Source organism: Hippopotamus amphibius, chromosome 2 (assembly GCF_030028045.1).
Source record: "Hippopotamus amphibius kiboko isolate mHipAmp2 chromosome 2, mHipAmp2.hap2, whole genome shotgun sequence".
Lineage (NCBI taxonomy): Eukaryota > Metazoa > Chordata > Mammalia > Artiodactyla > Hippopotamidae > Hippopotamus > Hippopotamus amphibius.
In genome coordinates, this window is record NC_080187.1 from 69968690 (window position 1) to 69989581 (window position 20892).

Consider the following 20892-nt stretch of genomic DNA (forward strand, 5'->3'; position numbering starts at 1 on the left):
GACACGTCACTATTACAGATTCCAAACTCCAGGCAGAAAGCACTGGCTTCAACAAAAACATCTCAATTGTAAGGTAAATGAGGCAGACAAGAGGAAGGTTATAAGACATGGTTCTGAAACTGTGTTCATCACACCTTATGGTTCCTCAGCGACATCTAAGTGTACACAGCAAGCTGAGGCTCTCTGTGATAATGTCACCTCTTCTTTCTTTTATATACTGAATTCTGGGTAGAATCTCATTTTTTTGTTTGTTTGCCTGAAAATATCTTTATTATGTGCTCCCTTTTGAAGGATTTTTTCACTGAGTATAGATTTTTTTAATTAAAAAAAATTTATTGAAGTATAGTTGGTGTATAATATTATATAAGTTACAGGTATAAGAATCTCATTTGAAGAGAGCCTTCTGCTGCTAAAAAGGGAGCAAATTACATATACATATCATCCTTTAAAAAGTACTTTTGGGTGCCAGATTTTGGGGGGAGTTTGCTCATGATAAAAAGAATAACTTATCTGAAGTAGAAAATTTGAAATATTATTGCAGCAAAATATGGAACACAAAAAATGACCTATAATTCCAGAAAAAAAAAACAGTGCCTAACATATTAGAATATAGCTTGCTTTAATACAAGTACATATACATCAACAGGCACATTTCACATATATTAGGATCATGCTTTCATATTATTTGGTAATTGTCTATTTCACTTAATATATTGTAACAGTGTTCATATCACTAAGCATTCTTCAACCAAAAAAAGAGAAAACAATACTTCTTTTCACACCGAAACCTGCACACGGATGCTTATAGTAGCTTAATTCATAATTGCCAAAACCTGGAAGCAACCAAGATGTCCTGCAGTAGGTGAAAGGATAAATAAACTGTGGTCCATCCCAACAATGAGATATTATTCAACACTAAAAACAATGAGCTATCAATACATGAAAAGACATGGGGGGAGCATTACATGTGTATTATTAAGTAACAGAAGCAATCTGAAAAGGCTACATACTATATGGTTACCACTATATGATGTTCTGAAAAGGCAAACTGTGGAGACAGTAAAAAGATCACCATCTGCCAAGATGGGAGGAAGGGATGAAAAGGCACAAAGTATTTTTAGGGCAGTGAAAATACTCTGTATGATACTATGATGGTTGATACATGTTATTAAATACTTGTCCAAACCCACTGAATATACAACACCAAGAGTGAGCCCCGATGAAAATTACAAACTTTGTAACACCTGTACCACTCTGGTGGGGAAGTCAATAATGGGGAAGCCTGCATGGGGGAGGGGAGGGAAATGGATGGAAAATCTCTGTACCTTCCCCTCAATTTTGCTATGAACCTAAATAAAACTGCTCTTAAACGTCTTTTTTTAAAAATTGTTTCACCAAAAGAAGTCAAAAACAAAAAAATTAGGTATTACTGCAAACAGAAATACGAAGACTGAGGAGTAGCTACTGAATTTGGCAACAGTGTGGTCCTTAGGTGACCTTGGCAGGTGACCTTAGCAGAAGCCATCTCAATAGAAGTCTGGTCACAGTGGGTTGAGAAGTGAGCAGGACATGAAGGAGTGTCACTAAAAGTAAGGGCAACTCTTTCCACTGGTTTGGCTGTGAAGGGAAGGAGGAGGGGTAGATGTCCCCCGACTGTGGGGTCAAGAAGTTTTTGTTGTTTTGTTTTGTTTTGTTTTATTTTTTGTTTTGTTTTGCTTTGCTTTGCTCTGCTTTGTTTTGTTTTAAAGATGAGAAAGGGTTGGAAAAATCAAAGAAAACAATAGGAATGCTAGACATTCCAAGTAGGTAACTTGGGACAATTTCACCCTAAGAAAATAATAATTATGATCATTTAAATCAAAAATTTACCAGACTTTGACTATTGGACAAGCTTGGTGTTAGGTGAGGAAAATGCATAAGGCTTGTCTCTACTCCTGACTTTAGCAGCTGCAGCTTGGACTCAGCTGGTCTCTATAATAATCATCCCTCACCTTCCTAGAACCCGAGGCCCAGCCCAGAACGTGAAGGCAGCCTAAGTCAGGAGTATAATGGGAGTTTGACATCAAGGACGTTATGATCTCTGAGGATCCTTTCAGCTCAGAGACATGCTAATAACTAATTTCTCTGTTGTTTTTGTTATTGTTGTTGTTAAAGTAAAGAGAATCGAAGTCCTCATGGGATCTGACAAAAAAACTAACTCTGAGATTTGGTATTATACCTCTTAGAGCATGTTCAAAACTGCTCCACATCTGCCAACTTTCTCCCAACTTTCCCTTGCCTTTGCTTACAATAGCTGGGCCTGTTTGAGACATTATTGAAAAATGATGGGAGGTAGGAAATCCTCTCCACCCTCACAAGAATAGGATGGGTCATGGATATATCAGAGCTCAAACAGTACCTGGAAAGACTGTCCATAAAAGGTAGCCCAGATATGTACTTCACTCAATTAATTAAAGCAAGGGCTAGCTGAGTAAGGGAAATAGTTCCTTTTAACCCAACTGATAGAAGAACCCCAGTTCCCAAAGGTAGTTTAACAGCTCTTGAAGATGCTGAGCTACTGGTCATATCTGCAGACCAAGCCTCAGGCTGCCAGGAAAATAAAAACAGCCTTGGTCTCAGTCCTTTGGAAACTGGGGCTGGCACAGTATAAAAGGAGATTTACACAGCCTCTGGTATTAACTTCATTTAGCACTTGCCCAAAAACAGAGCGGGAGTTGAATGATTACAGTAGAGACAAGAACTAAAAGCAGAGCTATTAGCCTATTCCTTAAAGAAATGGAGAAAATACCAATGGTTCCTTCTGAAGTAGAGGGAGAGATGTATGAACCTGGATTTTTTTGTCATAAGGGGAAAAATGTCTGTGCATAGATAATTGGAGCCATCACCTTGCATAATAATTTAAAAGGACATTTTGGAAAAATTTCCTTGCCAAAATTCTGAGCAAAAGAGATCAGAGTCCATTACACTCAGGATTCTCATCATTCCTTCTCTGTTCCAATGTTTGATTTCGAGGGCGAAGAGCAAGTCACCATTGAGCAGGATTCTCCAAGAAAGGATGAAGATGAGGAGGATGACCAAGAGACGCATCAAAAAGGGTACAGGTTTAAACCACAGAAATAACCACACTTACCTCCTAAGCAAGGTGGTTTTGCCACTTTTTTAATTCTCATCTAATTTTTAACATTCATTATGATTTATGAGAGATGGTCACCACCAATCTCCCCTCGTTACTACCCACCCGACACCATTTTCAGAAAAATTAATGGAGCTCTAGAATAATCAACACGGTAAATTCAAACTGCTGATGTCTTGGGGACCCAATATTCAGGACGATCTTCTAATTAAAGCCGTAAATTGACAACTAATTGTTCCAGTGCATACAAAAGTAGTTAATTCATTTTCTCCATGTTCAGTCAATAAGCAATTGATTTCTCAAAATCCAATTCACTTTAAATCCCAACAAACTTGCTCTTGCCTTGTCATATAGTGGAAATATTCCAAGTCCTTATCACCTATTAGCAGGAGAGACAAATTATTATTTTTATTTTGGGGATCAGAAAAATGAAGCTCAGAGAAGTGACTCAGCCAAGGTTAGTCAGCTGGAGTGGAACAAAGCTAATTTAAATTTCAGCTTCTGATTCCTAGTCCATGATTGTCTAGTACTCTATCATAACATGAAAGTAATTGTAAATTTTCTTAATTCTTATTTAAATTTGGTGTAAATTCCTGAGTCTCTGGGGGACTTTGTTTTTATGTATCAGAAGAGGGAGTCGGTCAGAATTAGGACCGAAAGCTCTTGTCACATATACATCATCAAGAATATTTACCACTTTGGAAACCTGAACTTAGTTTCCTCCTTTGTTCTACTTTATGAATCTCTGACCCTGGGGACTGAGAGATTCTCTTGTGTGGTCCCAGGTACTCAGGTTTCAATCAATGTTAACGCATGGAAAACAACCACCAGGAGGTTGGGAGTCATTCAGCCTAGATAACCAAATGGCCAAAGCGACTATTGCTAGCTACTTCCTTCTATGCAGTGTCAGATTGCTGTGATGACTATACACACTCCCTGCAATTAAAAAATCTGATAAAGTCAACCTAGGGTACACTGATGTGCCCTATTAAATGTTGCCGTCCAACGCTGCTACTTTCCTGCACTATATCCACAGCTGGAGGTGATTCATCAGCAGCCTTTCCTAAATTAGATCATGAAAATTTCTTTACTATACTTATATTCCCTCAATATGTTCTAGAACCATGTTTCTAATTCTCAGTACACGTATTCACACACATATATAAGACAAAAGTTTCATGAAGTAATGTGTCAGCACCATGTATGATACACTCTGAGATGTCCTATTCTTTTTTTTTTAGTTCTTTTTTAAAAATGCATTTATTTATTTATCAGCAGTAAATTTTTTTTTTATTTAAGGTATGTGAGATGTCCTATTCTTTTGTTTAAGGATGGTTATCATTCACTGTGTGACTGACTTCACAACCCCCTAATGGGTCCCAACCCAGAGCTGTAAAATATTGTTCCAGAAAAGCAATATGCACTCCCATTTCATTTATCTAAGAATCTGACAAAGGCCTGTCAAGCACTCTTAATGTCCAAGATGCCAGTGTTGAGCTCACAGACATCTGTTCTCCACGAAGTTACAGTCAGTTAAGGCATCATAACAAAACACAATCCAAGGAGACAGTAGAAATAGGTTGTAGAGGAATGACTGTCTGAGGAAATGCAGGGAGGCTTTGTAGAAGCAAAGGGCTTAATCTGTGCCCTGAAACGTGAAGTGGACTGAGACCTGGACACATGGGCGTGACTGGTGGAGGGAAGGGAACTGGAGGTGTTCACCAGGGGATGGGAGCTCCCAGCATGGGGCTGAGTCCTTTGAGATCCTGGGGACTGGGAATCTTCTATACGGGAGAAGGGGGTGTTTTAGAAATCCTGTCCAGTGGCCTGGAAGTGGTCGTGATTAAATGTGAGAGTAAATCCCTTCCATTCGGCCTCAAGTAGGAGCAGGAGAGCCCCTGCTAGAAGGCACACTGAGGAAAGAGGCTTGTGCAGGCAAGCCACGTTTCAGAGCAAGCGCGGGGATGGGGGCAGCCAGGAGCACCTAGGAGAAGGAAGGGCAGTTGTTGCGGATGCAGGCCGGTGGCCTCTCCAGACTCCCTCACTGCTGGACACCAGCCTCCCCAGAAGAAGTGATCAGATGCACAGATGGTTCACACACCACACACTACCCGTAACAAAGCTCTGGGCAGAAACAAAGACACCAACAATTCCAGAACCTTCTGAGAAAGCTAAATGACAACCCATTGGTTAACAAAGCCCTCAAATCCCCGAAATCCTACGTTACACTTAAGCATCCTGTGAAGTCCGTCAGCCTCCCGCTCGAGAGGGTGGTGCTCTAGGACAGGGAATCACCAGCTTGCTCACACTTTGGGAACCAGAAGGGAGGAGAGTTCATTGGATTTTTTTTTTAAGTCAACAATTACATGAGAGCTTACAAGCTGGTGGAGGCCCTCCTCCCCTAGTGAGAAACACTCCCATCCTATGGTTTATTCTCAGCTTTTGGTTAGTTATCCTGTCCCCTGCTTTAATTCCAGGAGCACGTTTTCTGCATCTCTGTAATTCCTCAGGGCTTGGCACATCCATTCAGCAAAGGTTGATCCAAACCATGGCTGATTTTTGTCTAAAATGAAATGAGTTTCTTATCTCTATTTTGTAGGACACATACTTCATGAATGTGTTTGCCTGCTTGAGTTACAAAGCCTTATCTAGCTTTAGCGTGCCAGGTTATGTCCTGTATGTGGTGTTTACCTCTCCCTGCCTTCTTGCTTTTGTGTTGTTACAGGTGCCTGGAAAGAAAGTGTGGCACGGTTTATGATTTTTGTAGGGAACACAAAGCAACCCTTAAGTACATCATCTGGGGCATTTTAATAGCAGGTAAATAACAAAAGGGGATGGGATATCAATGTCTCTTTTCCAGGATCTCTCAAATGTTGGTATCCTCTAGAAAACAAATAAATCTTTTCCTTCCCCTGGACTTCACTGAATCATCCAGAGAGGAGAGAATTTAACCAGGAAGCTGCTGAGTGGCAGGTCTCAGCTTAGGATGCCCACGTAGATAGCTTCCCTGTCCTGTTTGTGCAGCCAGCAGCTAACTTTTTAGGTCACCTACTCTCACGACTTTGTTATTGTGGTATGGATTTGAGGGTTGGATAATGCAAATTCAGGTAGCTGGAAAACATGGTGAGGATTACAAGGCAGAAACCTAACTGAAGAGGTGATATAAGCGATCAATTAATGCTTTACAAGAACACAACATGATGAGGAACCTAGGGTCATGTGGCCCACTCCTCTCACCTGAAAGCAGGACCAGACTGTCTTCACAGATGAGCAGGTGTCCTGTTTTGACTCCCTGCAAACAAAGGGCTCCAGGGCCCATTTCAAAGAACACTCCTATCTATAAAGTGTGAACCCTCCCACCCAAGTCCACAGGCATTAATCCAAGATTGCTGCCCGCCCCCCCCTGCCCCCGGAGGTCAGTAATTTTCCAGTGCTCACATAGCCAGAATAGGGAGTAAGCAGGGTTGAAAGCTTTCTTTGTATCGGCCCAGAGAGTATTTTGCAGACCATACTCAAAACCACACAGCTATGCCATTGTAGTACAAAGTAAGCAGATGGTGTGGCTGTGTGCCAAGGAGACTTTATTTGCAGAATACAAATATACAAATACAACTGTACTTGCCACCTACAAAAACAAGTAGTAAGCCAAATTAAACTTGCAAACAAAGCCACGTTTGCCGACCTTTGATGGAAAACCTTGTCGTTCTTAGCCTAAAATCTCCTCTTCAAAAGCCATCACCTTGGTCATCCCCCACCTCTTTCCTTTAGAGAGTCTGTGCACTTAGAGATTGTTGTTGTGGCCCTCAGAGAGTTTCCTACTCAAGCTTAGGCCAAATCTGGCCTGTTAACTAGGAGACTCAATTCCTTTTTGCCAGTGGTTGCTTTGGTGCCTGACTTTTCCCTGATAGAAGCTCACCTGCTGAGTCTGAATATCAGAGAAATTAGTACCAAGCAAGAGCCCCAGTGATCAAGCAACAAGATTCAAGAATTCAGAAGGTTCTTTGAGAAGAAAGACCTAGCACCCTGTCCTCTTAGCATTCTTTGTGAGACTGCTTAAAAATTTTTTAAAAACCCAAAATATAGTCCTTATAATCAGAGGCGCCAATAGCTATATCAAGAGCACGCCTGCGTTCGGTGGTTTCCTGACTGAACGTGCCCTTGACTGAGCCAGATCAGCACTGGAGGCTGGTCTCCAGCTGATCTGGTGATGTTCACTGTCTGTGTCTGCTTCCTGGACAGGTTACCTGGCTCTGGTGATTGCGGCCTGCGTGCTGAACTTTCACAGAGCCCTTCCTCTTTTCGTGATCACGGTGGTTGCCATCTTCTTTGTGGTCTGGGATCACTTCATGGCCAAATATGAGGCTCGACTCGCAGAATTCCTGTCTCCTGGCCAAAGGCTTCTGGACAACCATTGGTTCTGGCTGAAGTGGTAAATGTACTTAGTTCTCTCATTGCAGTTGAGAGGCGTGTTAGTCTTTTCCAACACTGTTCCATACATTTATTCTGAAATTTCTTCCTCATTAATGGCATATTGAAGCTAGAAACAAGCTAGGGAATAATCTGTTTAAAAAATGCCTTCATTTTACAAGCAGGGCATCAAGGCCTAGGTAAGGCATGACTCATGCAAGATGTGCTCAAATGTCCCTACAAACTGCTTTAATTTCAAGTGCCACTAAATGATAAAATGTTGTCCAAAAGTTGGGACGGTTCTGACTTGGAGAGGTGGCTTTCTGCTCTGGGCACGAAGCTGGCCTCTTTGGAAGGAAGGGTCTGTGAATTAGTAAAGCCAACTCTCTCTTATAGAACCTCCTGTTCTGCAAGTGACCATATAGGGCTTTTCTTTCAGCCTGTCTCTGTGGGACTTCCTCTCTTTCCAAGTGGCCCTACACGGTAGGACCCAGAACCTATTCTCCCCACTGTGGCCCACATGGGATCTACTAGGAAAGTTCACACATTCTCGGACTAATAAACCAGGGTTGTACAATCCCAATGGCACACCCTCTCTGGCTCTGCCATTCACTGAGTCAGTCCTGTCACACCCACTAGATTCTGGAAGGAGTCAGAACCCGGTCTAAAGTCTGACTTAGCTCTCTGAGGCTTGGGTGAGGTCACCCAATGCAGAGAAAACATTTCAAGCTCTCTCCTGAAGGGAAGAAGGTAACGCTTCACTCATCTCCCAAAATAGAGGTGAAGGCTCCCAGCAGCTCTCACGAAGAAATCACTCGACTGCCTCTCCAAGCATCCTTTCTCCTCTCCAACCCCTTTTTATATCCTTGAACCGGCAAAAGGCCCAAGAGTTGTGGAGTAAAGGGACACATTGCTTCATTTTTTGACTATGTGCCTTTATAGCTACACCAAAAAGAGTCTCTTGCAATTTCTAGAAGCATAATTTCCTGGTGCCAGGGTGTATTACTCAATATTTTTTGTTTGTTAGTTTAACCCTGATTAAGATGTTCAAGTTAGCATGACACACAATGCCAAAGCGTCCTTCTTGGTTCTCTTAGGGTGATTTGGGGCTGCCTGATCCTGGGAGTTATTTTCTGGCTGGTCTTTGACACCGCCAAACTGGGCCAACAGCAGCTTATCTCCTTCGGTGGACTCATAATGTACCTTATCCTGACATTTCTATTTTCCAAGCACCCAACCAAAGTAAGTATAAAATCGATCGTTTTGGGGTGTCTTTTTTCCCCCTCTTTTTTCCCCTCAGGTGTAATTTGCTCAAAATAATGAGTATGAGAGAGTTGAACTGTTATTCAATATTTTTTTTACCTTGCTATGATACGTTAAGCGGCGAAGGTGCCCTTTTCCTGAATGTTAATAGTACTGTTATTCTCTCATTTTTCATTCTCAGTAATTTTCCAGTTGCTCAACCAGTGAGCTATTCTCTCCTGTCAAGTCCGATTTCCACTTATGTACCTCCTTCTCCCCATCAAACACACATGCAAAGAAAACTCATCCATTTTGATGCCAATTTCCCCAGACCAGTAAATAATCTAATATTCTACTGTTGAATTCTACAGTTTATCAAATTTCTATTTGCCACTGAAGATACTTTACTCCAGACATTTGTCCTTAAGCACTTTTGTTCACATTGAATTCAATTCTCGTTCTTGTTCTGTCAGCCCGTAACCCACTAAATGGGCAGGAATTCTGAGATATTGAAACTTTCACATATGATTCATAATGGCAAACTCTGGAAGACTTTACTCACTGAAAGGCTGATCTGAGAAAAGAGCAAAAGAGCATTAATCAAAGACCAACGCCACCTGATATGTTGCCCTGTTCAGGTGACCATCTCCGCTGTTTTCTGAGCATCCGATCCCATAGTTCTGTGCAGGCCACACATCTCTCCACCAGAAATGAAAGTATCTGATTGTCCATTACCACTGCACTCCCTGGGTCTGCATTAGAGTTAATTGGTTCCTTTTACAGTGAAATGAGAGCCCCTCGATAGGGTGAAATTTCACTTAATTCACTTACAAATTGTCAGATCAACAAACCTTGGACACACAGAGAAGTCATGTTCAGGCTTTCCATTTTCCAGCTGGGGAAATAATTATATGTATCTAATATTTACAGCATGACCAGGAATGCCAGATTCTTCCTCCTTTAATGGCCCTTCTAAGACTACTCTTTGTGTCTAAGTGATTTTATCATGACAAAATGGTTACCTACGTTCCTGGGACTGAAGGCTTAAACTCAGGTTTAAGAGGGAGTACAACCCTGAGATTTTTAGGTATGATTCTATGGAGGGATTCTCTGCTCACAATTGCTTTGGCCTCTGAAAGAAGGTGGGTCGCAGGCCACATCTGAGAAGCTTCCAAGAAAATAGCAATCCTCTGGGCATTTATGCTGAGTTCAGCATTCTTTTTCTAATAAGATATATCTCTTCCCCTTTCTGTATAGGTTTACTGGAGGCCTGTCTTTTGGGGTATTGGGTTACAGTTTCTTCTTGGGCTCTTGATACTAAGGACGGAACCTGGATTTGTGGCTTTTGATTGGTTGGGCAAACAAGTTCAGGTAAGTTTGGTTCCAAAGAATGCCTTGTTTTTATAGTGCTTTTAACATTTGAATATAAACCTCAAGACATGTCAGAAATAGATTTATTTGTCTGTAATAGTTGACCCAAATTTTAATTCCATAGCATGAGTTACACAAATAATTTTGTTTATGTAGAATATGTTACTCTGCCTAGTTTACTAATATTCTAGTTCTCCCTGACCCATATCATCCACTACATCACTCTTCTATCCCGTTTGACCCCTTCTCATCCTGCCTCAGGGGTATCACTCTTCTAAGATGTTTCCCCAAACAGAGAAACAGGCTTCTTTGCATCTAATAGTAACCAATACCTCCCATGTACCATCTATGGCTTCTAGAGCAAATTATCACACCTGGCTTATTCTTTAGCACCCTAGAGTCAGAGTGAATGTCAGAAATGCCAGGAGATCTGTATGCAGTTATATTTCTAAAATACACAAAATTGACAATATTAACTCTCTGAGTCTATCCAACAAGTTTTCTGAGTCTCCACTCTGCAGAGCCTGGTAGGTCTGTGGATGGTAACTACCTCTTTAGTGCTTGTAATGATCTGCTTTTTACCTTTCTTTAATTCAGACGTTCCTGGAGTACACTGACGCTGGGGCCTCATTTGTCTTTGGTGAGAAATATACAGACCACTTTTTTGCATTTAAGGTAAAGCCAAACACTTTTTTTCTATGTAGATACTTCCTTTCCAGTAACTTTTCCGTGTTCGTAGATGTTCAGATAGAACCTAACTGACCTGACCAGAACCCAGGCATATACCTGCCAGGCATGTCACAGGGGCACAACACATCACCGTCCCTTCTCCTTTACAATTTATGTGACGTCAATGGACTGAAAACACTTTATTTTGTTACTATGGCAGTAAGGAAAACATCTAGAGGAAGTCAGGAATATTGAAACACAGGCATACCTCGGAGATCTTGCACGTTCGGTTCCAGACCACCACAATAAAATTAATACCGCAATAAAATGTCACACAAATTTTTTTGGTTTCCCAGCATGTAAAAGTTGTTTACACTCTACTGTAGTCTATTAAGTGTGCAATAGTATTATGTCTAAAAAAGTACACACCTTAATTAAAAAATACTTTACTGCTAAAAAATGCCAAAACAACTACAATAGTAACATCAAAGATCACTGATCACAGATCACCATAACAAATATAATAGTAATGAAAAAATTTGAAATATTGTGAGAATTTCCAAAACATGACCCAGAGACACAAAGTGAGCAAATGCTGTTGGAAAAATGACATCGATAGACTTGCTCAGTGAAGGGCTGCCACAAACCTTCAATTTGTAAAAAACCCAACATCCAAGAAGCACAATAAAACAAGGTATGCCTGTACTTTTGAAGGTCTTGCAGCATTTGCTGCGATACTTATGAAAGATCAGATGGGGTAATAGTATCTGAGAGCCCAGGGAAATGAGCGTTAGGTACCTGGCAATGAATAGACATATGGCTGCTCCTGCCTTCCCAGTCCAGGCTCAGTGACAGCCCTGCACTCAGGAAACTCCTTAATCCCAGACAAACAGGGACAGCTGGCCGCTCACATTAACCTCTGTTCTTCCAGAGCCATCCCCGTGCTAAACCTTTCCCCTCTTTCCTTCAGCACAGCCTTCACCTAGGCAGGCCTGCAGGCTGGGCCTTCTCCCAAACAGAGGAGGGATGTTATTTTACAGGGGAAAGGCAACTTGGCAACGTGGCCCCATGCTCAGGCCTCGATGATTTTCTCCCAGGCTTCCCACAGCCCCAGGAAGCTCACCTTCCTCTGGGAATTCCTTACAAATCCTTGTCCATGAGTCAGAAGGACACATTTGGCTTTTTTCTTCAGATTTCTTTTTGGTGGTGCGCTATTGTTCCTATACTTCCCCATTGTTTTCTCACTCAGGGACTCCAAATTTATCTCCAAATTAACTTCGGCATCAGTTAGGCCAACTGCTAGGCTGAATATTTTTTTAAACTGCTGATTTGATACTTTGGTGCTGAGAGAGCTAAGCCATCTCTGAAAGGTCAGGTGATATGATATGATATGCTCCTATCATGAATTTGAATCCGGAATTACAAAAACTAATATCACAAAGACGGAGGGAACTTGCTGCCCAGACTACACCAGTGTCTTCAGACCACACCCCCCACCCCCGCCCTTTCCCCCAGGGCAGTAGCCTCCATCCTTTCTTCCAAAGCAGATTCTCTGTGGGAACACTGGGGAGATGAGCCCCGTTAACTCCCTGAAGCTTTCAGGAAGGCTCTGCCTGTCCATTAAAGCCAATAAAAGCACGTAAGTGAGCGAGCTCTGAAAAATGGCACAAAAAGTCTTTTAATATATATTATTAATAGATTTTTTGAAATTCGATCCTGTACAAATTGTCCTTGGTCATTCTGTGTCTCTGGCCGCAGCTTGTCCCTGGCCATTTAATTGGGAACAGAGGGGAAGGGGAACAGTGGGGTAGGGGTAGGGAGGGACCCGGACCACAGCCCTGTGTGATCTATGCAGGGTAGAAACTGCTCCCTGTAGACACATAGGCTGCACTGAAGGCATCCAAAAAGCACCAGGAAAATAGGATCTAGAAAAAGACAACCTTTGTTAACACAGAAGTAAACTGGTTTCCAAAGTTTAATCTTTGTATAGTAAAAAATCTATAAGTAAAATAGTTATTATTCTAAAAGCTAAATGCATGAAGTCTTGCTCTATAGGAGGACTTGTTTAAGCACCTATTGTGTCACTTCTGTGAATAAGGATCTGAGGTTGCTCCACTTAATCTTGACCCTGGTTACTCCGCTAATAAGTAGTGAAGCCCATGTCTGTTTAATACCAGAACAAGAATATCCGCCGGTGGCTTTCAGTTTCTTGATCTAATTATTACAAATTCCCCCCAAAGAGTCATTCCTCCCCTTAGAAACTAAAGTAAGAAAAGCTCATCATAGCAGGATTTTTTTTTTTAAAGTCAAGTTTCCTATGAAATATACTCAAGCTTATCCAGAACAAATTAGAACAAGAGACTATAAATGGGGAAGTTGCCTGATAAAAATGTTTAGTTCAAGAGGAGTTTCCAGTATTTTGATGACATTCCAGAGGGGGGAAAGGAGGCAGAAAGAAGGAGACTGACCTGAAACTACTAACACTGCTGGGGCCAACGTTAACCCGTGACCACTCTTGTCCCCCCGCCCCACCCCCAGGTCCTGCCCATCGTGGTTTTCTTCAGCACCGTGATGTCCATGTTGTACTACCTCGGACTGATGCAGTGGATCATTAAAAAGGTACCAGGACTAGAAAGCAATGGGTAACTGGTGTGGAGCTGATTATCTCAGGGACAAAGTCTTGAATGCCTTTTATCTGGGTTTTTCCAATGTGCCTTTCCCTTCATACCAAGATCCTCCCCCACCGCAAGTTATTAGATTCAAACCCAAAAATCCTACGTGGGTCCGCAGAGGGAATTTTACCTCCAGGATGTCTAACAGGGCTGTGACTTGCAACACACTGAGCATCTTCATGAAACCTCAGCAGTTACTCCTTTAGCCAAAGAATTGATTCCAAGTGGTGGGGACCGGATTGTCCCTTCATCTTGGCTATCTGCCCATGATTGACACAGAGTCACTGCTTATCCTCAGGTGATAACCAAAGTAGTTGCTAGAAAATCAAAGCAAGAAAGGGAAGCTGATCTTTTCTCCTGAGGGAGTTTTGTAAGCACACACATTTTTTTTTTTTAGATCTGAAAAGTTAATCTCGGTCCTGCTGCCCCAGCAATTGTCAGTCCTACATCATATTAGATCACAACACAGAAATCTGTAAGCTAGTTTGAATGCACATGAGAGTAAGGCAGTATATACAGAGCTTGGGCACAGCCACGGCCCTCTTTTGATCCCTGTAAATAAATAAAATAGAAAAAGAGAGAGAGCCAGAATACTAGCAGAATTTAAAGTTTCAGCAAGAGCACCAGAGGGCATAATTTTCTAATTGTCGATTTAAACATTAAGCATTCCTGTGTTCACACTGAAGCAGGAAGGAAAGAGAGAGGATGCAACAGGAAGTCTGCATTCTGAGCTGGGCACCACAGTGTCTGGTTGGAAGGACCACTACAAAAGTGGGACCGTCAACCATGTTTGTCTGCAAGTTAGGTAGAAAAGGCCAAACCTCAACTACATCCTGTTACTTATTAGCTGGGCAAACTTTGACAGAACAACTAAACTGTTCTGTGCCTTGGTTTCCTCTTCTGTAAAATTGGCCTAATTATAGGACCTCCCCAAAGGGTTACTGTGAGGATTTAATGCCTTACTCACCACAACGGCTTAAACAGTGCCTGGAATGCTGTGAAGACTGTCGTGACTATTAGCAATTATCATCACTTATTTCTTGTATACAGTAGACATTCAAAAAATGTTACTTGTATGAAATAGACATTTCAATAGACATTCACTGTATAGTGTTCAAAGTATATACAATGACTCAGACTTACCATTCAAATAGGATTTGATCAGCCTGCTCTATGGACTAATAAGGTATACTCAAGTTTAGCACAATTGTTGAAGGCCTCAGTATTTTCCTCCAGTTTAAAGATTTTTATCCCTGCTTTGAAGGTATGTGTATACAAGTAGTTCTCTACTGACTTTATCCTTTTTTGCCTTTTAGGTTGGATGGATAATGCTAGTGACTATGGGAACATCTCCTGTTGAATCTGTAGTTGCTTCTGGCAATATATTTGTTGGACAGGTAAGTTGTAATATCAAAAAAGAAAACACCTGCTAAAATGGATACTCTTTCCAGAAAAAGAAATAAAAAAATATGATGGTGTTATTTCTTTTGGTGTAGGGGAATGGTGTCAAGATAAGGAACCCTCAATATTGACAGTGTCCAGAGTCCAAAGTGAGACATAGAGAGAGAGACCTTCTAAGACTGTCAATGTGCTAGTGTAGGATTTGGGTCCTTGAAAGTTTACAGAGAGAAAGAAAGATTGAATCATTTTATCAAAGCATAAGGCTTCTCGTGTATAGATTCTCAACAAGTCTTTTCTGAATTAACTGAATTGTTGAGGTTTCTGGCCCACCCATCAGTGGCTAGTGGCTCATCCTTTCAAATGGAGGTCACCATTTATCTTGAAGCTGAAAACATGTAACAGGCAGCCTCACATTCTGTAGTATAATGCATATGGCAATGAAAGAGACCAAGAAAGGCTTTCCACCAACACCATGCAGCCATAGCAATGCTACATCTCATTCTCCACTTATCTGAACAGTCTCTTTGCTGAGCCTGAATAAAATTGCTGATGAGAAAAAGCAGTTTCACCTTCCTTATCCATCATGTGGATAAATACTCTTCTGCCCAAAGTCCGTTTAAGCAAAGAAATATGTTGCCAAGGGGTGTCCCTCAAAATGGCAGCTTTCCTAAGGGGTAAGTAAGTAAGAAATGGTAATAACCACCCTCATCACTCAGGATATATAGCTTCAGGCAGAATGGAATCACACACCAAGGAAGCCAAGTGTGAACACTTGCTAGCATGGCTGCACAAGGAAATTGAATTCGAAGCAAAAAGCAAGTCACCCAGAAAAACGCATGGCCCCAAATCAGTAGGTTTACAATTGCTCCAGGCAGGCTGAGCCTTCAGATTGGTAAACCCAGCTTACTAGCCTGGAGCAAAGTCTTTAGACTGGGGCCCATACGTCTTTCCCTAGGAGCTGAAATTATTATAATTATAGCCATAAAATCTCTCAGGATTAATTAGGGCACCATCTTGAGCCGATTACACCTACCTGCAGGGTAAGAGGGCTCATGTACTGAGTTTCTATTTGGTCCATAAATTGAAGCTCAACACACTCAATCTTATAGAACAATTAGAAATAATGAGGGGAAAATTGTAAAATTGCACACAGGCTTCTGTGGTGCTCAATTTGATACTTAATATGCTAAAAGTACAGCTATTATTTATGGAGAGCCTACGCTGCAGGCCGCCTGCCCTCCTTAATGGGACTCAAGCCTTTACAACTACACTCTAATCCAGCGGTCCCCAGCTTTTTTGGGGGGGAGGGCAGGGAATTGTTCAGGTGGCAACGCGAGTGATGGGGAGAAATGGGGAGTGGAAGATGAAGCTTCACTCTCTTGCCCACCACTCACCTCCTGCTGTGCGACCCAGTTCCTAACAGGCTGTGGACCAGTCCCGGGAGTTGGGGACCCCTGCTCTAATCGATTCCTTTCCATGCAAGGGGAAGAAAGGGGGTCACTGACTCTCAATTAGGAAAGGGCCTGTGGGCACCTGTCCTTGTTATTGCTGGTATATTTTTCATACTTGTGTCTCTGTTTCCCTGTGGTATCAGTAAAGAGGTTTAGGGTCTGTTGAGATGAAGCTGGAAGATGGGAAGTCACAGAGGTTTGGGAATCACAGTTCCCGAGGCCAGGCCACAGGGCAGAGTTACTTGGCCCATGGCGCTCCAACCTTAGAAAAGAGTACCAAGCCATCACAGTTCAATCCTAGGCTAGGTGGGAGCCTTATGGGAATCGACCTTGCAAACGTCACACGTGACTCTGTATGCGCACTGCCCTGGAGTCCAAAAGACCCAGACGTTGATGGTGTGGGTTCTCAAACGTGAGCAAGCACCGGAACCACCAGGAAAGCTTGTTAAAACACCACTGCTGGACCCAGACTCAGAGTTCCTGATTCAGTAAATTTGAGAATTTGCATGTCTAACGAGTTCCTGCGTCAAGTTGATGGAGCTGGTCTGAAGTCCACTCTTAGAAATACTGCTGTAGAATTAGGAGATTGGGATACCAAATTGTACACTCTAAATATATGCAGTTTATTGTATGTTAACTGTATCTCAATAAAAGTTCTAAAAAAAAAAAACTGCTTTTGCTGCATCCCAAAAGAAAAAAGAAAAAAGAAATCCTGCTGTAGAGAATAGAATTTTGAGCAGATTAGCATGTACCCCTATGGGAATGTTTAATCCAATCACTTTTTGTTTCCAGACAGAGTCTCCACTGCTGGTCCGACCATATTTACCATATGTCACCAAGTCCGAACTCCATGCAATCATGACCGCTGGGTTCTCTACTATTGCTGGAAGTGTCTTAGGTGCATACATTTCTTTTGGGGTAAGAATGTTTGGGGATTTATGGAAAAATTCAACCTCTTCTTTCTTTGCTATTGTTATTTCTGTTTTTTTCCCTTACTTTTGCTGCCAGATAAGGAGGCCAAAAATAGTGTCCTTTTTGCTGTCTGATTGGTCACAGTTTCTTTGGCATTTGATTGGAGTGACCCCAAGGAGCTTCGGTATTTCACTCTCATATCCCTGCCACCTAAATGTGAACTATATCCAACCACAGCAGAATAAAATCATATTATGAGGTTACTTTGGAGGAAAATTTAAATATGTAAAAAAACAAAACCAAAAACCAACAACCATAACCATTACTGACACTAGTTAAAGGCCATCTAGGTCAGGGGTCAGCAAACTGTGGCCCATGGGCTAAATTTACATCACTTCCTTTTTTTTTGTAACTAAAGTTTTACTAGAAACCAGCTATTCCTGTTCATTATCTAAGCAGCTTTCATGAGTAGTTGGGGCCAGAAAAGCCAAAACTATTTACCCTTTACAGAACACATCTTCTGATTCCTGGCTTACAGCAGTGATTCACAAATCTTACTTCCCATTAGAATCACCTGGGAGCTTTTAAAAGCCCTAATGCCCAGGCCCATACCCCAGAGTAATTCAACCAGAATCTCTTGGGATGAGACCCAGGCATCAATATTTCTTTTCCATCCTCAGGTTTCAATGTATAGCCCAGTTTGAGAGCAGGTGGTCTATGCGATGGGGCTAAAGAACTTAATGGTAACTAGCGCACATGCCCCAAGCACAGAGCTTACAACCCCCAGTGCAGAAATGGACTAACACAGCAGCTGTGTGGTCCAGAGGATGAGAAATTCTTACAAGATAGACAAGTTTCATTCCAGGACTTCATCCGAGCCTCACAGAGCCAATAAGTAGGAAGAGGGAAGAAAAAAAAAAGGGGGGGGTGAAGGAAACCTCAGGAATACCAATTTGACTGGATCCCCAGATGGATTGCTGTAGGAATTCTACCTGCAAAACTGCTGTGTGGAATGGGAGTGGGGAGAGAGGTGCAGATTCTATAATTCTGAAAACACAGGGAAGAGAATCCAGAAATAAGATAAGGATGTGGGAAGGGAAGGGGAAAGAGTTTACGTAGACCTGCAATGAGGAAAACAGAAACAGCTCACAGATTAAAGGAACTCTGGATAGACAAGTACTATGTAGAGGCATAAAGAACATCAGGAAAGCGAAAGGAAGATGGAGAGGGGTGTGCCCATGCCTGCACCCCAGATACCCAGCATCTAAATTGATGATGTAATGTAATAGCTTTAGGGACTATTTGAACATTCAAAAGAACAACAGAGAGGTAGAGTTATCTTCTTTGAAAATTCCTACAACACAGGATTAATTCTCTTCTGAAATGCTCAGATTTTGGTTTTGTGCTTCTCCCCAGGGATGTGGTCAATTGATACAATTGCCTCCCTTCTTTCAAGGTGATGCCCAGGGTATGGCTCTTTGAGCTCTTCCAAGCCTCCAAAGAAACCTTGACTTCTGGCACAGAATCAATGCCTGCCTTGTAAGGCGTTTGAGCCATTCGTTCAACAGAAAAGTGAAATCTAAGTTGGTCTTCTTCCTCCCAAAATCACAGGTTTCGTCCTCTCATTTGTTAACTGCTTCAGTTATGTCCGCACCTGCGTCATTGGCTATTTCTAAACTTTTTTGGCCTGAGACAGAAACACCTAAAATAACCCTCAAGAATGCCATGAAAATGGAAAATGGGTAAGTGGGACACGTTCACCTAGTTAATAGTTAATGACTATACAAGCAGGAGGTTGGGGGGAGGGGAGGTTTGCTCCAGTCCAAATGCAAAGTACAGCAAAAATTTGATTATCAGAGAACACAGTGAATTAAAGTGAATGTAATTTCCCATGCTTATGTAAACGTCACCCAAAATATCTTGTTTCAGCACTCGAGGAGATCTTTTCTAAATACCAATACTTAAATGCCAGTACATTTCCTTGACTGTTCAGTGTAGATATTTCATTTAATTAATTTTTTTTAGATTGAAGTATAGTTGATTGGCAATATTATATTAGTTTTAGGTGAATAGATATTTAATTTTAAATATAGCGTAGGGGTCATCAGGCCATGATTTAAGACTGTTAGAAAGCCATAGGATCACTGTTTCTGGAAGTTTCTTATATAATAGGGAAGATAAGGTGTAATATCAGTATTCCTAACCCCTCTTAGGTTCATTTACTTTTTGCCCTGCTCAAAAGAAAGAGAAAAGGGTGGGAAAAACTAAGTGATTTAGGATGTTCAAAAGTATGTCATTAAATAACAGAATTCATCAACCAATATGTTTCTGAGATTCATCCCATTTGTATGTAGAGAGAGTCATACCCATGAGTGAAAAAACAAGTTGCCAAAAAATATATATGGAATATGTGGATTTCACCTATACAGTCAGCAAATGTATAAGCGGACACAATATATTATTTAGGAATAAAGAAAATTGAAAACAAAGGGCATCATAAGCAAATTCTAGTGGGCCAGTACCTCTGAGATTAGAGAGAAGAAGATGAGATTAAGGAGGGGGTGCTCAAAGCTGATGTGACTTTCTATGTCTTAAATGAGGTGCTGGATACACAGGCCTTCCTTGAATCATTAGTTCTGTTACTGCGAATATTTTATAAATATTCTCTAGAAGCTACTTTTGATTAAATATAATTGTTAAAACCTGTAATATTTTTATCCTTTCCCAATTTTTTATTATAAATGCCTCCAAATTAAAAGAGTAGCATGACATGTTGACACTCATATGCCCATCACCCACACGTAACAATTATACATCCCATCATGATTTCATGGAATTCGGGTGAATATTTCTGCCAGGCCATGAGTCTGAGAGTTTGTCTCTCCCTGTGAATGAGCTCTGATTATGCCATTTCTACACCTGTGATGTCCATCCACTGACAATCCTTTGGTAATTCTGGAATTGCTATTTTTTATAAAGTGATTCAAAGAATCTCCTAGAAGCCGCAACACAGGGAGCATCCTCATCCATTTCCCTGGTGGCGAACATCGCTGTGAACTTGATTGCCTTCCTCGCCCTGTTGTCTTTTATGAATTCAGCCCTGTCCTGGTTTGGAAACATGTTTGACTACCCACAACTGAGTTTCGAGGTATGAGTCTATCATGTTCCTCCTCCTTTTTGTTTTTGACAATCTTTGTTTAAAATAAAACAGGTTTGTGAACAGCCTCTCCTAATTGCATATAGTGCGCTCTTATACAATGTGTGAGTACAAATTTACCGTGAATCCCCCATCTTCCCACCCCTCTTCTGCTGTCTCCTGTCACCCTCCTTCCCCCAACGCAGAACTATTCTCTCCTGACCCCATTCCCCCAAATCCAGGTTACTTCAAATGACCCAGTTTCAACCTTGACTCTTAATGGATAAAGATAAGCTAGAGCAACAGTCCCAAACCTTTTTGGCACGAGGGACCAGTTTCATGGAAGACAATTTTTCCACGGACCGCGGTGCGATGGTGGGGGAGGGAAATGGTTCAGACGGTCATGTGAGCGATGGGGAGTGATGAGGGGGCAGCAGATGAAGTTTTGCTTGCCCACCGCTCACTCCTGCTGTGCAGCCAGGTTCCTAACACGCCGTG

General features: G+C 41.7%; 1 protein-coding gene across 1 annotated transcript in view; it reads left to right on the plus strand.

Annotated features, from left to right (window-relative positions):
- SLC28A3 (solute carrier family 28 member 3) overlaps positions 1-20892 on the plus strand; it is a 62877-nt gene that overhangs the window by 33395 nt on the left and 8590 nt on the right. Inside the window, exons 3-13 of the mRNA XM_057723145.1 lie at positions 3013-3095; positions 5859-5950; positions 7373-7562; positions 8638-8782; positions 10040-10153; positions 10751-10828; positions 13361-13441; positions 14811-14891; positions 17139-17264; positions 18870-19000; positions 20238-20406. Of these exons, the coding sequence (XP_057579128.1) occupies positions 3013-3095; positions 5859-5950; positions 7373-7562; positions 8638-8782; positions 10040-10153; positions 10751-10828; positions 13361-13441; positions 14811-14891; positions 17139-17264; positions 18870-19000; positions 20238-20406 (1290 nt within the window). The remainder of the gene's footprint in view (positions 1-3012; positions 3096-5858; positions 5951-7372; positions 7563-8637; positions 8783-10039; positions 10154-10750; positions 10829-13360; positions 13442-14810; positions 14892-17138; positions 17265-18869; positions 19001-20237; positions 20407-20892) is intronic.